The following is a 17,530-nucleotide window of genomic DNA, read 5'->3' as shown; positions in this document are numbered from 1 at the left end:
GAACGAGCGGCGACATGCGAGACTCTGGTAGCAGATCGGAGAAAGTTCATGCTGAAGGGGATAAAGAAGAGACAAAGAAAAGAGGAAGAAACAACAAAGTTGACAAGGATTAAGGGGGGTTGCGTGTTCTTTTATATGTGTTGTCGTTGCCCAACATGGCAAGAAAAGTTTCCCACGGTGAAAATGCCCTTGGTGTACACTGATACGCGCTTCATGGAAAGGACTGCTTTTTGCAAATGAACCATATCCAAAAACGTGCTCAGGGTCACGTTACTCTTGACAGAGCTTCTGTTCAACAACGATACAATAGCGTCCTGCATTTCGAATACAGCTTGCGGCGCGCTGTCAGCGTTTTCCGCTAAGTGCCGTGTTGCCATTAAGCCTAATTTGGCATACTACAACAGATGCTTTTCACAGCGAGGCATTTGCCAAATATCGTGTGTACTATAGCACCATATTTTGCGGAAAACACATGCGAGACTTTTTTGTGCAAAAAAGACTTTTGGAAACAGCGCATGATATCGTTGAAAAGCCTTGAGCATCAGTGGATTTTCATGCATGCGGGGCTCCAATTGAAGCTGGGTGTGCGAGCCGGGGCAGTCGCTGGTTGTTTGCACCACTCACTGGATAACACTGTCAATATTTTGCCGATGCCTGCATACCCACTTCCTTTGTACAATTTGAATAGAGGGGTTTATATATTCTTCTCGTCCATGCAGATATTCCGTGAAGTGCAATGAGCAGACAAAACAGTAACGGGTTATTTCCAATGGTAAGTTTTGAATCTATCGCACTGGTAAGTCACATATCCCACTTGGATACACAGTGATTCTACAGATGTCCCGACTAATTTATACAAGCACGCGAGAAAAACCAATCATCAATCAAAAACTAGCCAAAAGTGATGAGAAAATGGAAGCATTTATCAATGATATGTAGATTACAAATTGGAAATATGTTTGGCCTTTTTGAGAGGCAAAACACACAGGAATGAGGGAAGAGAATTCGATGGGGAAAGAGAGTTTTTCTACGAGCATAAGACCTATGGCATGGCACCCCTCATTGTTCTTGGTTTTTTCTTTATGTTTCTATAAAAAGTTGACCCTTGTTTTTAGGTCTAAGATGCGCGGCACAACACTTCACCACCGACATTCTTCTGAAGTGCTTCTTGCAATTCCAAGACACCACGATTGGTATTAACAATAGCAATTTCGCCGGGTTGCAATGGCTTGATGAATTTGGAGCGACGTCCGCTGGCAATATTCTTCATTTCACTCACAGTGAAGGTCACCTTCTTGGAAGGTTTGCTGACAACGGCCAATGAGTTCAATGCAGGATGGTTATCTTTGTATTTGAGATTCAACCAGAGACGACGAGTAGCGACGTTTTCGGATGTGGTAGGTGTGTAGCTGTCGTCCGGTCCCAAATGATTGCCCCTGGTTACCGATGATAAGAAACCTTCCTTGTAGAGAATGTTGGCAATAGCGAGATTCATTTTGGTCTCGGGAATGGCAATCGTCGCTAATCGTGCTCGGAAACCATTTTGAATACGAGCGCACAAATCAAACACACGAGGCATGGCGGATCGTTCGGTCGAAATGCAGTGAAGCTTTGGAGATCACTTATTCTTTTTTTTCTGATGACCCCTTTAAAAAAAAAGCGAGGGCCCGAACAGAAAAAAATCGGAGGCTGTGACGTCATCATAAGCCACTGGAGTCAAGCTCGGTGTGATCCTTTAGTGTTAAGTTCGTCAACCAAATTTGTATTTTCTCTTTGCTCGACTGTGTGCCAATTCCCGTATTTCATCGATCTTATTCTCGATAAAACCCTCAGATTCCATCGTTGGGATCAGTGTATAATTAGCCAACATGGTAAGTTGCGAGGTTTCTTTTTGTTTTTTTCTTTTCAGTCGGGCGCGAGATTAGGAAAGACACACGTAACGTCACTTCGCTGAATGACTGCAAGGTTATGGCCATGCTGCATTTTACCACTTGTCATTCTATTTTTTTACGGTGTCACGACTTGCCATTGTTTTTCGTGCCAACATGATTCTTGGTTGAACGCCACCATTCGAAGAAAATGACGACTAATTGACACTGTTTTTTCTCTCCTTTTTGTAATTAGTCGAAAAATGCAAAAATGACGAACATCATCAACTACCGACTTCGGGTGACGTTGTCGGATTCACGCGTGCTTACTGGACAAATGCTCGCATTCGACAAACACATGAACCTCGTGTTGGCGGATTGTGAAGAGTTTCGCAAAGTCAAGCCGAAAGGAAAAACAGCAGAAGGCACCGCTCCCCTTGAACAGAAACGAACATTAGGCCTCGTTATTTTGAGAGGTGAAACGATCGTCAGCATGAGCGTCGACGGTCCTCCTCCACCATCCGTAGACGAATCTAGATCAAGAGGAGCCGGTTTGATGGCTGGACCTGGCATGGGAAGAGTAAGCAATCGATCGTTGTTTCTTAAAAAATGGACCCAACCAAAGCAGTGTTCACTAATCATCTCGTTTTTTTCTATCTTCTTACAGCCCGCCGGTCGTGGCTTGCCTGCTGCTCCTCCGCCAGGTGCACCCATGGTCGGTCTTTCCGGTCCTGTGCGTGGCGTCGGCGGTCCTGCTCCTGGTGTAAGTTGCGCGTGAATAGGAATCTCTCCATGAAATGATGGCTTGCTCACTTTCTTCTTTTTTTTCTCCTCATTAGATGATGGCACCGCGACCTGGCATTCACGCACCTCCGGTCGCTTACGGTCGTCCTCCTATGGTATGCATTTATGTTCCACGAAGATATGATGGGAAAATCGACAGAATGGCTGATTTTTTTTCTTTTTCTTTCCACAATTGCTAGCCTCCACCTGGTTTCCGTCCTCCTCCTGGTGCTCCACCAGGCTTCAGACCGCCTGTTGGCGCTCCGCCCATGGGATTCAGACCTCCAATGGGTGGCCCTGGCGGTCCTCCTCCACCTGGTTTCCGTCCAGGCATGGTAAGTGATAAAGCTGCAAAAGCGTTTATGCATATGTAAAGCATCAAATGGGAAAGGACAGTGAATTCTCATCATGATGATATAGCCTCCGCAAGGTTTCCCTGGTGCTGGCCGTGGTACTCCTCCTCCTGGAATGTACAACAGACCGCCTCCTCCACCACCTGGACAGTAAACCAGACACTGTCATTCGCACGCCTTTTTTATTTTTTATATTTTCTTTCACCCCTCGTTTTTCTTTTTCGTCCTTTTGCAACTGAGTGAACGAATTCCAATAAAAAAATCAAGATGTTCATTGATCCTAGGGAAACCACATTTTTTTTTTATGCCAGTTGGAATTCATGCATGGTGTCCCTTTTATATCACATCGTTATTTGTCCGTTGGATATTGTCACAGTCTATCAAGGCTATTTTGGAAGAGAATAAAGACATTGTTTTATTGTATGCAGACAAGCGAGCAAAGCGGATTTATTTGTTGAGGACGATGCCATCGAACTATAGAACCCAGAAAGAAAAACGGTTAATATAAAAAAACGCTCCATCCAGCCGTTTGTATGAAGCAGAAAAAAAAAAGAAAAACTTACGCGAGACTTGAACCATTCCATGGATTCCTCCTTCTTGATACGGTGGTGAGGACCGACGGTGGTCTTGCAGTGCTTACGGCGGGCAACACGGTTACCGGGACGACCCATGACAACGTAGTAGTCCATACCGTAGATACCGATGGAGGGATCGTACTTGATGCCCAAATCGATGTGTTCATCAATACCGAAACCAAAGTTACCGGTCTCGGAGAAGTTGCGAGCGCGCAATTCGTATTCCTTGACCTTCAAACCACGTTCGAGGATTTCCTCGGCCTTGGCGCCACGGACGGTAACGTGAACGGCGATCTTTTCGTTACGACGGATACCAAAGGTACGGACGGTGTAACGAGCCTTGGAGTAGACAGGAGTCTGACCGGTCAATTGTTCGAGCACCTTGGCAGCACGAGTAAGTCTGTCACCAGACTCACCGACAGAGATGTTGAGCACAAGCTTCTCAATGTGAAGGCTACGCATGGGGTTGACAGCGGTCTTTTTCTCGGCACTCTATAACCCACACATCATCCAGAATTAATATATAATGAACTTTTTTTTTGCGCATTTCCTTGAGAGTCGTATAATGAGCTTCGTACGAATACTGGTAGGAAAACCGTCATCATTCCTTTTTTGATACACCAAATTCGCTCATCCCATCCACCCATCGATCCCTTTGACCGCTCATCCATCCATCCTCACGCTGCTGCATCCATCTATCTATGATATATAACGATATTTACCATGGTGATAGGTTGAGCCACGTAGGTGAAAGAAGGATCTGCCTAGGTCCTGATCACTGGCACGTATTGTCCTCCGCTTGGCGGGCTACTTCCAGCTCATTTTCCAATCCCCCCTCCTCCCCCCAAAAACGCCGAAACTGGATACTCCCCCGAAAATTCAGTAAGATTTCCTCCAATCGCCAAGCCACCCCTTCCAAGGATATGAAACGCCATGTAACTAACTGCTCATACATGTCCATAATGCTTCCAAGGAGACAGTTACTCTTTCGCTGGTAATGTCATGACTTTATTGGCATCGCTATATTTGCCCGCAGTCTTGGGTCGCTTTGACTGAAAAAAAGGGTGGTCGAAACAATAGTGAATAAAATGCGCCAATCAAACTGCAGTAAATTTTTTTTTTCTTTGTGAGCGGGCAGAGGGGACAACAGAGAAAAAAGACCAGAGGCGTGTCTCCCAATTTTTCCTTCTTTTACTTTCAGTCCATTCCAAGCATGAGCACTTTCGAAAAGGTACATTAACCTTCCATCCATCGCCATATAAGCGCACCGACAAGCATAATGGCTCATTGTCATATACCCCATGCCGTATTTCTTATTTTCGCTGTGGAACTGACGACGTGCAACAAATTTTTTTTTTTCTTGTTCGACATTTTTAGGTGGTTGTCATTGATGGCAAGGGTCATCTTCTCGGCCGTTTGGCTTCCATTATTTCCAAGCAAGCTCTCAATGGCCAAAAGGTCGTTGTTGTTCGCTGTGAGGCTTTGAATGTGTCTGGAGAATTCTTCCGTAACAAGTGTATGTGATTGAACCTTTTTTTTTCCGTTTTGATCTATCAAATTGGAATACTTTTTTGGCTGCGACGCAGTTAACACTTCTTTTCTTTTTTTTTTCAGTGAAGTACCACGCCTACCTTCACAAGCGTTGTCTTGTCAACCCTAACAAGGGTCCTTACCATTTCCGCGCTCCTTCCCGCATCTTGTACAAGGCTATCCGCGGTATGATCCCTCACAAGACTGCTCGTGGTGCTGCTGCTTTGGACCGCATCAAGTTGTTCGAAGGCTGCCCTCCTCCCTATGATCGTGTCAAGCGCATGGTTGTTCCCGATGCTCTCCGTGTCTTGAGACTCAAGCCCGGTCGCAAGTACACCACCCTTGGCCGTATCTCTCACGAAGTTGGCTGGAAGTACCAGGATGTTGTTGCCAAGCTCGAAGAGAAGCGTTTGGCCAAGTCGGCCGCTTACTACAAGCGCAAGGCTGCCCTTGTTGCTATCCAGAAGAAGGCCGTCGAATCCAAGGCTGATGCCATCAAGGATGTCAATGCTTCCATTGCTGCTCTTGGTCACTAGATTAATATATGATCTATCCATTTTGTAATTATAAAAATAAAACAACATTGAAAAAAGACGCCAGATTTGACCGACAATTGCTTGAATGCGTATGAGTTGTTTATCCATAATAATCGTGCTTCAACTTAAACGCCAAGATATGAAAGAATCAATTTATCGCCATGAAAACGATTTCGATTACTGAGTCATCATAAGGGTTGCTGAGATATGAATAAAAACGGTTTATCATGATGAAAAATCGTCGTTCTAGCCAAACGTGATACAATGCGAATTGAAATATATTACAAAAGAAACAAATGAGACATAAACGTATTAAAAATTGGGAAAATATTTGCGAAAAGGATCGGCCTGAGCAATGCCATAAGGGTTCTTGAGCTCATCGTACTTTTCAAAATTGCTTGCATCGCCATCGCCTGATATTTTGGGTGTATAAGGTGGCTTGATTTTTCGTTGGGCAAGCTGTTCGAAATCGATCGGCGCAAACCATTCGTGTTCAAACACATCACGTGAGCCTCGTCGAAGATTGCCGTACCGGCTACTCAAATCCGCGGTCAAGAGATGCTGCAGCAGATCCACAGCCGCAGGATTGAAAAAGGAAGGAAACTTGGGTTTAGACATGACGATCTTTTCGTACAACTTGAACTGACTTTCATCGTAGAACGGCGGATACCTGCGATTAACACGACACTGTTGTCAGCTAAAAATTGGCCATTATGTCAGCTGTTGTTCATCAAATACTAACCCCGCCAGCATTTCGTAGATGAGCACGCCAAGCGACCAGTAGTCTACTGCTTTACCGTAGCCTTTGGACTGGATGATTTCAGGAGCTGAGTTCATCCATGAAACGAACGATCGACGTATTAGACATGCATTCATAGAGCGACAGTCCTTTTTCCCGTTATCTTTACGGCTTACCAAGATAGTCGGGAGTGCCACATAACGTCCATGTAATATCGGGTACGTATTTTGCAAAACCAAAATCAGTGATTTTGATGTGACCGTCGGCATCCAACAACAAGTTTTCCGGTTTTAGATCACGATAGACAAAGTCTTTGCTGTGCAAATAAGCCAACGCCAGCAGTACTTCGCCTGCATAAAAGCGAGCCAAATCATCCGAAAATCGCTAGATCGTGTGGGGTTATTTGGGACTGAATTTTTTTGTGTTCTCGTCATCATTTTCCTTTTTCTGTCATGTTTACCTTGCTCTTTCGTAATAATGTGAATAATTCTCCCCCGGGGACGTAATCCATCACCATATACAAATTAGCGTCATCCTGGAAGGTGTCCCACAAATTCACAATGAACGGTTGTGTAATGTGAATAAGTACTTCACGTTCGCTGTTAGTGTGTTCAATCTGCCGTAGGCGCACGATTTCGGATTTCTTCAATACTTTAAGTGCATAGAATCGGTTGTTATGCTTCGACTGGGTCAAGTGCACACGTCCAAATGATCCAGTGCCCAATGTGCGTAGAAGCTTAAAGTCACTGAGTTTCGGCTTCTCGTGTGAACTTTCTTTCTTTTCTCCTGCTGGCATTGTATTCTCCGTGTGCAAGATCGGAGCATGAGTGGACGCTTCGGGAGAATCGCCCATTTTTTCAATCGTGGGTGAATGAGGAGGCGAATGAGGTAATCGATCTGCAATATGTTGATGTTGTGTTTTCGGTTTTCGTATCTCCTCCATTGGTCCCACTAGTCAAAAAGCACATACGATTAGGAATACAATCATAGATCCTCTTCTTTGACTTGTTCTTTTACCTAATTTGTCATCCTCATCCATAGCTACTTCGAGAAACTTGGGTGGTGGTGACATGGGACGCGATTCGGGCTGCTGCTGCTGCTGCTGCTGCTGCTGCTGCTGCTGATGCTGTGGTTCAGATTTATGCGTCCCCGATATCGGGTGCTTCGCTTTGTCAATGATTTTGTTGATCAGGTTGGCCATACAAACTGAATGAAGCAAAGAAAAAGTGGAGAAGTAAAGATAATAAATAACGACAATAAAAAAAACAAGTAAGAAAAAGAAGATCGATGTGAAGGTTAAAAAAATTTTTATGCATCAAGGTGTTAGCTATTTTTATTTGATAGATGTTTCTCAATGACGGCAAATCTGTTTCACTTCACAGTTATATCAAGGGTGAAAGAAAGAAAAAATTACTTTCCTTTTCGGTGGAGCTGATGATGAAAATGAGGATACTGCATCGTGTCATTTATCGACCATAGATAGATAGATCAAAAAAAAGTTCTCCATGACAATCTAAGCAGTCAACGAAGGGATACAACACCCAATCCCAAAGCAAAACATGTTTGTCGGTCTCCTGGATGTTACAGCCATGGAGACATATTCATATATCATGTGATCTGTAACCCCAATTGGAACAGAAAAATGACAGATATCACACTACTCCTTCTATCTTCTATGAAGTGTTTCTGATGTATTCCATCGTTATCAATTCGAATGGTCTGGAAAAATTTCTCACAAGTACTAGAATTTTCCTTAAATCGCTCCGAGCTCCCGGTATCTGTTGTGTCAATGGCTACGATTTCTGCCAGAAGGACGACAAGGATAATTCGTATAATACAGTACTTAAAAAAAGAAGGTCAAAACAGTAACCCGAAAAGATAAGCAACCTTCTCATGATGAAGAACACGTTTGACACCAAAGAAAAAGTGGTGGTAAAAATTGGGGGTTTTATCCAATCAAAACATGATAACGTGATCTCAAAACCCATCTATATCTTAACTACTATTGGCTCAAATCCAAAGGAGCAATGTCCTTTTCAGGCAGTTGGGCCCATCCATGCCAATAAGACATGTTCGATTTCTATGGTTTACGGCTCCCGGACGGGCAGCGTATTTTGCTCAGGCGAAGATTGAGCATACGAGATGGAATTTTTGACAACGGCGATGGTTCTCACTCGTCAGTCATGTCAACCAAATCAATGAGATATACGTTTCATTTTTCACTGCGCAGCCATTTTGCCATGACATCCACCAACATGTGGTTACAGCAAATTTCATTTGTGCTGTAGTGTGGATGTGCCACTTGCGAGAGTCAATCTTTTTTCTTACATTGTGGCAAAGGTCACAAAAAACCAAATAATTGAATATCTCAAATGCCGATGTTGTTTGTAGTGAAGAACATGCAATCCATGGTCGTCCGGAAATTCTTATTGTAATTCAGGAAAATGACAAACTTTCTTCTTCGTGAAGAACAACCATAATACTTTGCTCTCCACTATTTCAGCCAGTCAGCCGGCGACTTTTTCCCTCGGTTGATCATATTCTTATTTCTTACAATGTATGGCGAGATCGGCGCTTCAAATTTCTCACCCGCTGTGCCTTTACAAACTAAAAGCTATCCGAGATGCGTTCGAGCCAAGTGACATAATGACGGTAGATATAGCTTCACCACCGCCATTTTTTTATATCAACTAAGCTTTTAATAGTCGCGCTTTGTTTATGTGAAACTGCGTACTTAAAGTTAGAATCAGACAATTTTATTTAAAAGTAAAATTAAAGACTTGGCCTATGTTTTACGGATTGTTCGTCTGTCTGTCATTGAATAGTGTTATGGGGCGATGCGCCACACTAAAAATATCGCAAGTCGCCAACTGAAATTGTATTTTTCATTCTAAGCATAGTGTCAATACGGATAGCACCAATTGAACAATACATCTTCCATGCGTTATTGCTTACCATGATAAAATTTTGCATCATTGCGGAGAGAGAAAAAGAAAGTCCCTAATCACTATCTTTTCCATCATTTCAAGGGAAAGGGGAATATTGATAAAGTGCAGTGGTGTTATTCGTTGGAGTCATCCAGTCTTGCCGATCTAAAGCTTGTAGCATGTTATGATCAACATTTATGAATTGTGCCATTTTGGGGTAAAGAAAACAAAAATCGATAACAATGTGTCAGATTTGGAGAAATAAAGTTATTGCCAAGACGATCATCTGCACAACACAGACCGCCGAAACATGCGGGCGAATCGTGCAATTTCATTCCGCGCATTGCATCTTTTTCACTCACAAATCAACATAATACTCCTTTGTTCTCAATGCCTTTAGGAATTTGCAGTTACAACGATTGGTATCACCTTGCAATTAAAACAATTAACAATCTTCTTCAAGAGCACCGTCCGGTTACTTTTAATTTTTCACGTCCGATTGCCAAGAAACGGGTCCCAAGCCAATCATAGCTCAATGCAACCTAACTTTCCGATCGACAAAAAAGCATTAGCGCGAAAAATAATCTGCATGTTTCGGTTACAGTTTATTTTTTTTTATTTTTTTTGGCGAATTGGAAAAACAATAAAAAGAGAGGGCGATCCCTCATCCTTAAAAGGCGAATTTATCTGTTATCTCTGATTTTCTCTCAGCTTATTATTTTACTACACTTTTTGACAGCCATGTACTTTCGATGGGGATTTGCTTTGACGGCCGTTGCCACCGTCGCTTCTTTAGCCAATGCTTATCCTGTCATAAGCCGTCGTGCCGATAAATCAAGCAATGGAACAAGCACCGTCCATGTGAAGAGTGACAGCGACTTTTGCCTCTTTTTGCCAGCTAATGATGCCAAAGACCGGGTTATTGCAGACAATGAAGATGATGCTGTGGCCTATTGTACCGGAAATGGTCTTCCAACCGGTTTCATTCTGTCGGCCCATTACAAGGCAACGGATAACTATGTTCAGGTCACTGGTCTCATGGATCCTTCCAAAGCTAATCTTCAATCGAACGATGACGGTGGTCAATTCGATACTCGAGCCCCTCATGGCGCTGCCTGTGAAGGCTACAATTACTTTGTCAGTTTGATCGAGCCGGCTCAGAATGATTACTGTATTCGCTGCTGTGTAAGCTTTCTCAAAAACGAATTGGAAACTGTTGCCTTTTTGTCTCATTCCATGGTTACAATAGAACGATAAATCCGATTGTAACGCTGGCGCATCAGAGAAAGGATGCAGCAATCTTGTCCCCGGTGACTATTCCGGACCTGCAGGTGACAGTGCCAGCGGTTCGTCATCCAAGGGCACTGACACCAGTGGTTCTTCGTCTAGCGACTCTTCATCCAGCGCTTCGTCAACTGGCTCGAGTACATCCGCATCGTCGCTTTCGAATTCAGGTACGTAAATTAAATACTTGTCTCGGAGATCAAGTGGTTAAATAAGCTTTGCAACGTTTAGCGCCATCTGGTTCTGGTTCTGATTCCTCTTCAACATCCTCGTAGACTCTCAGGCGTCCAGTGGTAATGCAGAGAGTTCTGCAGCCTCATCTATTCTAGCTTGTAAAGGAGTTTTATTCTCCAATCCACTTATGCTATGGAGTGCGGCCACGTTTGTCACACTCTTGCTGCAGTTTTTTTGAATATTTTTTCTGAAGAAATAAAATGTTGTACATAATATCGATATTCACGTGTGATATTCATGCTGCCGTTACACTGTATAAGTGCTAATTATGTTTTGGGACATTGTTTACTCTATTGCTGCATTGGAAAATTTCAGCGCTTGCAACAGTGCCTTCTCCCGACAGGTGTAACAACCAAAGTGGCGCTGTACATCCGCCACTGTGTAACTTGTAAAATTCATGAACGACGCTTAAGCTTGTGTGACCCAAAAATCTGCATTTCAACTTTTTCTGGTTTTCATCGTTATTCTAAGAAATAAAAGGAAAATAAAAGGTTCTCCAACGGTTTATGGATTTGTTCGAATGACTAGTTTTTGCAGTCGTATCGGCATGTTCAAAGGGCTTGCTGGTCATGTTCATACAAGCCAGATATTCTACCGAGCCACGTACCGTGACTCTTTGAATGGTGGCTGCCTATTTACTGCTGTAGAATCCGCAAGTAAGTGGTTTATTGCAAATTTTGGCCATCTCGGGCAATATTGGGACTTGAGCTTTGCGATTCTTGCGTTTGATAAAACTGTCATAGGAGAATAGTCTGTCTGTTAGAATCAGAGGCGGCTTTACAATCAACATTTATAATCTATATAAACGAATTTTACTTTCGGTTTTTTCTTTAAAGGTTCAATTGCTCATAAAGTATGGCAACTGATTTTTCTTTTTCTGTATCTTAACATTACATATGGAGTTAACACACATTGCTACATTTCATTGTACTGTATGGAACAGCAGCCGAAATGTGGTCCCTAAAGAGTCCGGAAAGTGTCTCCACCTGCTTCAGGGAGAGAAACCGGACAATACACGTTCGATTTTCTTTTCATACAATGATCCTGCACCCGGAGCTGCAAAATAAGGAGCAGTAGGCTATGGACCATGCGTTGAAGGAGAATTGATGATAAAGAATTCTTAATTAAAGTTACCAAAATAAAGATCTATTACTTAACTCTTACATAAGTGTTCGGTCATGTAGTTGGGGGGTTAGAATAATGTGTTGATCCGATGGCGTGGTACAGTATTAAAGACTGAACTCAGAATGATGCCGTGTTGGTAAGTTTTGTCGGGTTGAACGGTTGCTATACTCTGACAAATTCCACGACAACGACAGTATTGGATGATGTAGCGAGCAATAACAGCGCGCATGAAGCGCTTAGTGGCGAAGTAGCAGGTTAAGATGAATAGTCCTGATCAAGGGTTTTGATACGAATCAAGAACACGGGCATAACATCACATTCAGGGTTTACAGATATGGTAAGATGCGACCGTTAAGGATGTAACCAAGGCTTTCAGCTACAACTATCAAACCTTAGAATGGGATCTTGAATATGTGCTTATATCTTTTTGGCAAGCACAGGGATGGACAGAATGGAGAAAAAGGGAGAAAAGACAGAAAATCAGATAACCAATGAGGACGAGAATGCTTGAAAGCAACCGTAGTGTAACTTCATTGTTGTAGGTTTAATGCAGCAACTGTGTAGGGAACGGAACGAAAACAAGGTTTCGCCTGCTATACCGTCCTCGCAGAGAGGTCCAAACCTTCATGAAGCAATCTCTATGCAAGTTTATCGGATGTCATTGACTGAGGCTTGAACTTGATCTCCAGGATCCCTTTCTATCCAAAAATGGAATTTCCAAGAAGCTAATTTTGACGTATCCAAATATAGATGCATTGTCTACGCAAGTATCCATGCGCTGAAGGATGCAGGATGCGATTTGTGGGGGTTTGCTGGTACCTCATTGGCGTCCGTAAGAAAAATAAACACCGATTTGGACATGACAGGAGGTTACTATGTAGAAAGCAGGGTTAGTTACGAAGGGGAGTAAGCGAATGCAAAAGAGTAGACTAAACATTACACTCAACAAAGACAAAGTTATGCAAATTGCCGAAATTTCTAGGAGCATCATCAGCGAAAGGAACTGTCGCCAAATAAGAACGATCGATGAACACAGACAATTACGATAGACGATCCTTTGTAATTTAACCATCGATCCTCTCCCAATCCGGTAATCGACAATGTGGAGTTTGACTTTTTATCTTGTTTGACAGCGAGTTAATCTCGTCTAAAAATAAACAAATCTTTAAATGTTACCTTACGCCTCGCCAGAAAGGCGAAGAACAATCCGTAGCTTTGATCATGACTTTAATTCTATTTTCTTTCAAGGGGACGGATTCGGACTTTCATCCATACACTGCACGATCAGCCACCCAATGTCACTCAACTGCCCTATGTTCCCCATTATTAATATTTTTTAAACGAACATGATCAAGATAATACAAAATCACTTCAAGTGCAAAAAAATGTGACAATGGTCTTCAATGGGAAGATGCATTGCCATGACAGTGATGCTTCTCAATGACATGAGATGCGGGTGGCAAGTGGCTGGCATGACTCACTAGGAATTAAAGCCAAGTTCAAGGAAAAAAAAGAGAGTTCACCCGAATAGTAAACACAATGCCAACGGATAGGAGTTCATCTGATGTATCGTGCCTTTTTTTGTTTGTTTTGGTGTTGGTATTGAGAGCTTATTTCGTTCGATGAGCATATGGTGATTGACATCATGTGTAATAGAATAGAATAGAATAGAAATAACACCAATTTCGTTACAACATTGCAAAAGATTTAATCAATCCCTCTACTTCCAATCCAGTATGTTGGGTGGAGCAAATGCTTGTTCTATCCTTCTTTTCGACCACAATTTGCCTGATGGTGGGTGACCCTGATTCTCAGTTGCTAAAAATTGACCAATTTGATGATTTCGTTTCCCCCACAGAAAGAACCCCCCACCCTCAAAAGGAATAGCCCTCCCTTTCGTATGATGCTCCATCCCGGCCCCTGATCTTGCCATTGATCCCTTCTTTTCCTAAAATTGGATCATTAAAGTGATGATGGCGTCCAGTATAAATATACCAAACAGCACAGCTTCTAATATCCGAAATTTTCTGTACTCTTTTGGTATTCTGTTTCGTAATCCCATCTTCTTTTTTATTTCATTTCCATTTTCTTTCAATATCACTGTTATAATGGTGCAGCGATCTTCTACAACCTTACCAATGAGAACACGTATCGACGATCTCGAGATTGTTGATATTCTCGGCATTGGTGGTTACGGTCAAGTGTACCTTGCGAAGCGGGACGGGCACCCGAAATCGTACTACGCTATCAAATCATTACCACAACTGCATATTAAAGAGAACCAATCGGCTTTGCAACGAACCGAAATTGGATTACATTCTCGCCTTTCCGGTCATCCACATATTATAAAGTTGGAACGCGTTATCCGCACCGAAGCCTACACTCATGTCGTCCTCGAACATGGACCCGAAGGCGATCTATTCGCCGCCATCACCGAGCAAGACCTCTACAGCGGGCGACATTCACTTATTAAACACGTTTTCTTGCAATTATTGGATGCCGTAGCTTACTGTCACGATAATGGCGTGTACCATCGAGATCTCAAGCCAGATAATGTTCTCGTCTTTGATGGCGGTCGTACGATCAAGTTGGCCGATTTTGGTCTAGCAACCACTCAACCGATATCAAACGATTACGGTTGCGGCAGCACATTTTACTTCTCACCTGGTAAGCATAAGTTCAAATAAACCGATCAATAGAATAGCATTTATACTGAATTCATATAATTATGTTATGTTATGTTAGAATGTCAAGGTGATATTGGTCGTAATCACAAACGCATCGGTTATGCTACCGCTCCCAACGATATCTGGGCTTTGGGCGTGATTTTGATCAATCTGACTACGGGTCGCAATCCGTGGACGCAAGCGTCATTGACTGATGAAACGTTCCGCATGTACCTTGCTGATTCCGACTTTTTGTACAAGATTTTGCCGATTTCTTTGGAGCTCAATCGCATTTTGAAGCGCATTTTCTGCATCGATCCTTTTCGCAGAATTGGCATTGAAGAATTGAGACACCGCATCCTCAAGTGCAAATATTTCACACGCACTGCGGAAGTCGAAGAGTATGAGCGCTATTTGCAAGCCACTTCTCGATTGATGCCGATCGTACAACTACCACCCTCGCCTCTTCCATCACCTTGCCGATCACGATCATCATTTTTGAAACATCATCAAACCAAGCACGGAGAAGACAAGCCCAAGACGAAGAAAACCAACTTTGCCACGACAGCCAAGCTGTTACGGCATGACAAGGAGGATCATGCGTCAAAAGGCAAAGGGTGTATTGTCCAAGAGACCTTCTGTATGGCTAACAAGACGGATGCATCCGATACTCTCCTGTCCAATTTCCTCACATTGGTGGTCTGAACCTCAAGCTTTTCATTTCACACGCTTTTTTGCTCCCCTTCCAAATACGTTCATCATCTTTACTTACTTCTGGTTTCTCACTCCATCATCCCCCGCCCCGCAAATATTCCCCGAGCCCGGAATGTCTCCACTCCTCTTCTCCTCAACTTATCATTTCCATTCGTCTCATTTTCTCCTGTTCGTTCTCCCTCAGCCATCCATCTCTTTCCGTCCTCACAGTAGACGAGGTTGATCCTTGTCTACCCGTGTATGACTCATTTTCTGTGTCTACATGATATGCTCCAGTTAATCTTTTTTCTTTTCTTACACATATGTACATATGCACTCCCTTTTTAAGCTTCTTTTGCCTGTTTTTGCTTTTTCATCTCTGTGTTCTTATTATCAATTTGTATCTTTTTATGTATAGCCATCTTTGTTTGTTTCAATTTTTTCCTTTTTGCTTTTTTTTTTTCCTTCGTTGTTTGTTGTAGCTAGTGATTTCTGTTTCCTTCTTTCAACCTTTCTACTATTATTTGATTTCGCGAGGAAACTTTTGGAAGCTTTAGCTATTTGTTTTCCTGTTCTCCTATCATCCTTATCCATTACCAGCTACTGTTTTCTTATCCAATTCTTGTATTATTTGTGGGTTGTCATCTCAGTCATTCTTCGCTGTATTAAAAGCAACGTTCTTTCATACATATCAAAAGTGCATTGACTGTTTTTTACAATTTTTGAATCATTGCTTGGAAGCAGCCATCTGAATTTGTTTGTTCCGCATCATTTTCAGTGATACCCTTTTAACAGTCAACACTGGTAATTTCGAATGATGGTTTTCAGATTTTTCGATTGATTATTTTGTATTCCTGATCCATCTCACAAGTAAGAAGTATATCTAGCGCATTCAATAGTCAGAAGCGCGGTGACCGGATTATGACTCGAATGTTGATGAATAAACGTTGTCGATTCTAACTTAAAGCAGTGATTTCTTTTATTACACAGTTTCGTCATGGAATGCCCAAGCCGTTTTTTTCGGTGACGCACTAGCACTTTTAATATATAAGTCGTTATCAGGAGGAAGTTCCTATGTGATATGTAAATAATGAATGATCTGTCATATGCAAAATTTCCTTGTCACTTACTTTCTTTCTGCAACTGGATAACATGGATTGAATGGATAAACACACTTGAGATACAGTTTGTACAGGTGACCAGTCTTTGTAAAGAATATTGATACAGATGTGGCCGTTGGAATAGATCTGTGAATGATACGTTAGCACCAAGAGAATTATTCATCCACCGGGGATAAAAATCATAATTTACACTGGCAAAAGAGAAATTTCGATATGAGAATTGGAGATATTCGGCAATGAATTTCGTTGTCACTTACTGTGGGTGAACAGGAATATATGGCTTTACAAATAACACTTCGGGAGCTTCCATAGGGTACGATGGTGTGAACCGAAACTGCGACATGGATAATAAGGGCAAGGGTAATGGTTCAGATGATGTTCAGCTGTCATTATTCCGTCTTTCGATGCCGTACACTACCTCGAGTTTGAATTCTTCACCCTACATAGAAGAAAGCCCCAATTGAACCGCCTCCGGTTAATAATATGAACATGCTATTGGAATAGAGAAATGATAGTGGACTTGCCTCATACAGTGTTTTCGGCGCACCTTGTATCCGTAGTCGCCATCTGTCATTCATTCAACTTGTCAAACAATTTTTTCGCTTCCATTTATGCTGCTTGTAATTGTACCTCACAAAGTCATCCGCCTCCTCTACGGTTACACCGACGGGTGCATTCTGCTGTAGATCTATCAAACAACGGCAGATGGGTCAGTCGCTGTCTTTTTGACAAAGCATAGGCAACTGGGCGGAGAATTGGAAAAATTACCCCGAAGTTCTCTAGTGAGTCGTTTAACATAAATGGCATTCGCCATGCTCGCAGATTCTCAAGCAAGAAATAAAAGAAAAAGTAGAACAGACGTAAATTTCGTCGACAGTTAGAAAGCACGGGACTTTATCACGCTGAATTTTGTTGCAGTAATCAAAGAAGTCAAAGCAGAAATTACGTCAAGTTGAATGTCAGCAATTTTTGTGCATTTTAAGTCCCCGTTTCATGTTCTTCTTCTCTTTGTGTACAATGACACTGGTAGGACGATCTTTCACCAACCCATTTTCATGAACTTTCCTTAGTACATGTTTTCTTATCAAGTTCAATA

At 42.4% G+C, this 17,530-nt stretch overlaps 8 protein-coding genes across 8 annotated transcripts; 4 read left to right on the top strand and 4 right to left on the bottom strand.

Annotated features, from left to right (window-relative positions):
* Nucleotides 1-677: 677 nt before the first annotated feature.
* Nucleotides 678-1,693, bottom strand: BYT42DRAFT_114192 (30S ribosomal protein S8). Its single transcript, XM_051562114.1, has one exon. The coding sequence runs from the start codon at nt 1,577-1,579 to the stop codon at nt 1,118-1,120; it is 462 nt and encodes a 153-aa protein (XP_051419789.1). The 5' UTR covers nt 1,580-1,693; the 3' UTR covers nt 678-1,117.
* Nucleotide 1,694: 1 nt separating this feature from the next.
* BYT42DRAFT_114205 (uncharacterized protein) lies at nt 1,695-3,163 on the top strand. Its single transcript, XM_051562115.1, has 5 exons — nt 1,695-1,871; nt 2,125-2,448; nt 2,536-2,631; nt 2,708-2,986; nt 3,072-3,163. The coding sequence occupies exons 1-4, from the start codon at nt 1,869-1,871 to the stop codon at nt 2,849-2,851; spliced, it is 567 nt and encodes a 188-aa protein (XP_051419788.1). The 5' UTR covers nt 1,695-1,868; the 3' UTR covers nt 2,852-2,986; nt 3,072-3,163.
* Nucleotides 3,164-3,451: 288 nt separating this feature from the next.
* On the bottom strand, nt 3,452-4,041 carry BYT42DRAFT_502983 (60S ribosomal protein L11; the record flags this gene model as incomplete). The annotated part of the gene is made up of 2 exons (XM_051564867.1): nt 3,452-3,478; nt 3,568-4,041. 2 exons carry the CDS (start codon nt 4,039-4,041, stop codon nt 3,452-3,454), a joined length of 501 nt encoding a protein of 166 aa, XP_051419787.1.
* A 712-nt stretch (nt 4,042-4,753) lies between these two features.
* BYT42DRAFT_600316 (60S ribosomal protein L16) lies at nt 4,754-5,645 on the top strand (the record flags this gene model as incomplete). Its single annotated transcript, XM_051570997.1, has 3 exons — nt 4,754-4,810; nt 4,957-5,095; nt 5,194-5,645. Exons 1-3 carry the CDS (start codon nt 4,793-4,795, stop codon nt 5,643-5,645), a joined length of 609 nt encoding a protein of 202 aa, XP_051419786.1. The 5' UTR covers nt 4,754-4,792.
* A 312-nt stretch (nt 5,646-5,957) lies between these two features.
* On the bottom strand, nt 5,958-7,180 carry BYT42DRAFT_502788 (kinase-like domain-containing protein; the record flags this gene model as incomplete). Its single annotated transcript, XM_051564855.1, has 4 exons — nt 5,958-6,315; nt 6,388-6,472; nt 6,561-6,768; nt 6,845-7,180. The coding sequence occupies 4 exons, from the start codon at nt 7,178-7,180 to the stop codon at nt 5,958-5,960; spliced, it is 987 nt and encodes a 328-aa protein (XP_051419785.1).
* Nucleotides 7,181-10,005: 2,825 nt separating this feature from the next.
* Nucleotides 10,006-11,074, top strand: BYT42DRAFT_584827 (uncharacterized protein). The gene is made up of 2 exons (XM_051569924.1): nt 10,006-10,496; nt 10,561-11,074. The coding sequence occupies exons 1-2, from the start codon at nt 10,053-10,055 to the stop codon at nt 10,771-10,773; spliced, it is 657 nt and encodes a 218-aa protein (XP_051419784.1). The 5' UTR covers nt 10,006-10,052; the 3' UTR covers nt 10,774-11,074.
* A 2,988-nt stretch (nt 11,075-14,062) lies between these two features.
* BYT42DRAFT_503156 (kinase-like domain-containing protein) lies at nt 14,063-15,325 on the top strand (the record flags this gene model as incomplete). The annotated part of the gene is made up of 2 exons (XM_051564881.1): nt 14,063-14,621; nt 14,700-15,325. The coding sequence occupies 2 exons, from the start codon at nt 14,063-14,065 to the stop codon at nt 15,323-15,325; spliced, it is 1,185 nt and encodes a 394-aa protein (XP_051419783.1).
* An 831-nt stretch (nt 15,326-16,156) lies between these two features.
* Nucleotides 16,157-17,378, bottom strand: BYT42DRAFT_584818 (ubiquitin-conjugating enzyme/RWD-like protein). The gene is made up of 7 exons (XM_051569923.1): nt 17,203-17,378; nt 17,065-17,122; nt 16,959-17,001; nt 16,853-16,873; nt 16,692-16,768; nt 16,444-16,561; nt 16,157-16,385 (listed from the first exon to the last, which is right to left on the bottom strand). Exons 1-7 carry the CDS (start codon nt 17,246-17,248, stop codon nt 16,296-16,298), a joined length of 453 nt encoding a protein of 150 aa, XP_051419782.1. The 5' UTR covers nt 17,249-17,378; the 3' UTR covers nt 16,157-16,295.
* Between the last annotated feature and the right edge of the window lie 152 nt (nt 17,379-17,530).

This window comes from Radiomyces spectabilis (assembly GCF_025331425.1).
Source record: "Radiomyces spectabilis strain NRRL 2753 chromosome Unknown BYT42scaffold_13, whole genome shotgun sequence".
Classification (NCBI taxonomy): Eukaryota; Fungi; Mucoromycota; class Mucoromycetes; order Mucorales; family Radiomycetaceae; genus Radiomyces; species Radiomyces spectabilis.
This window is presented reverse-complemented; position numbering and strand designations above follow the sequence as displayed.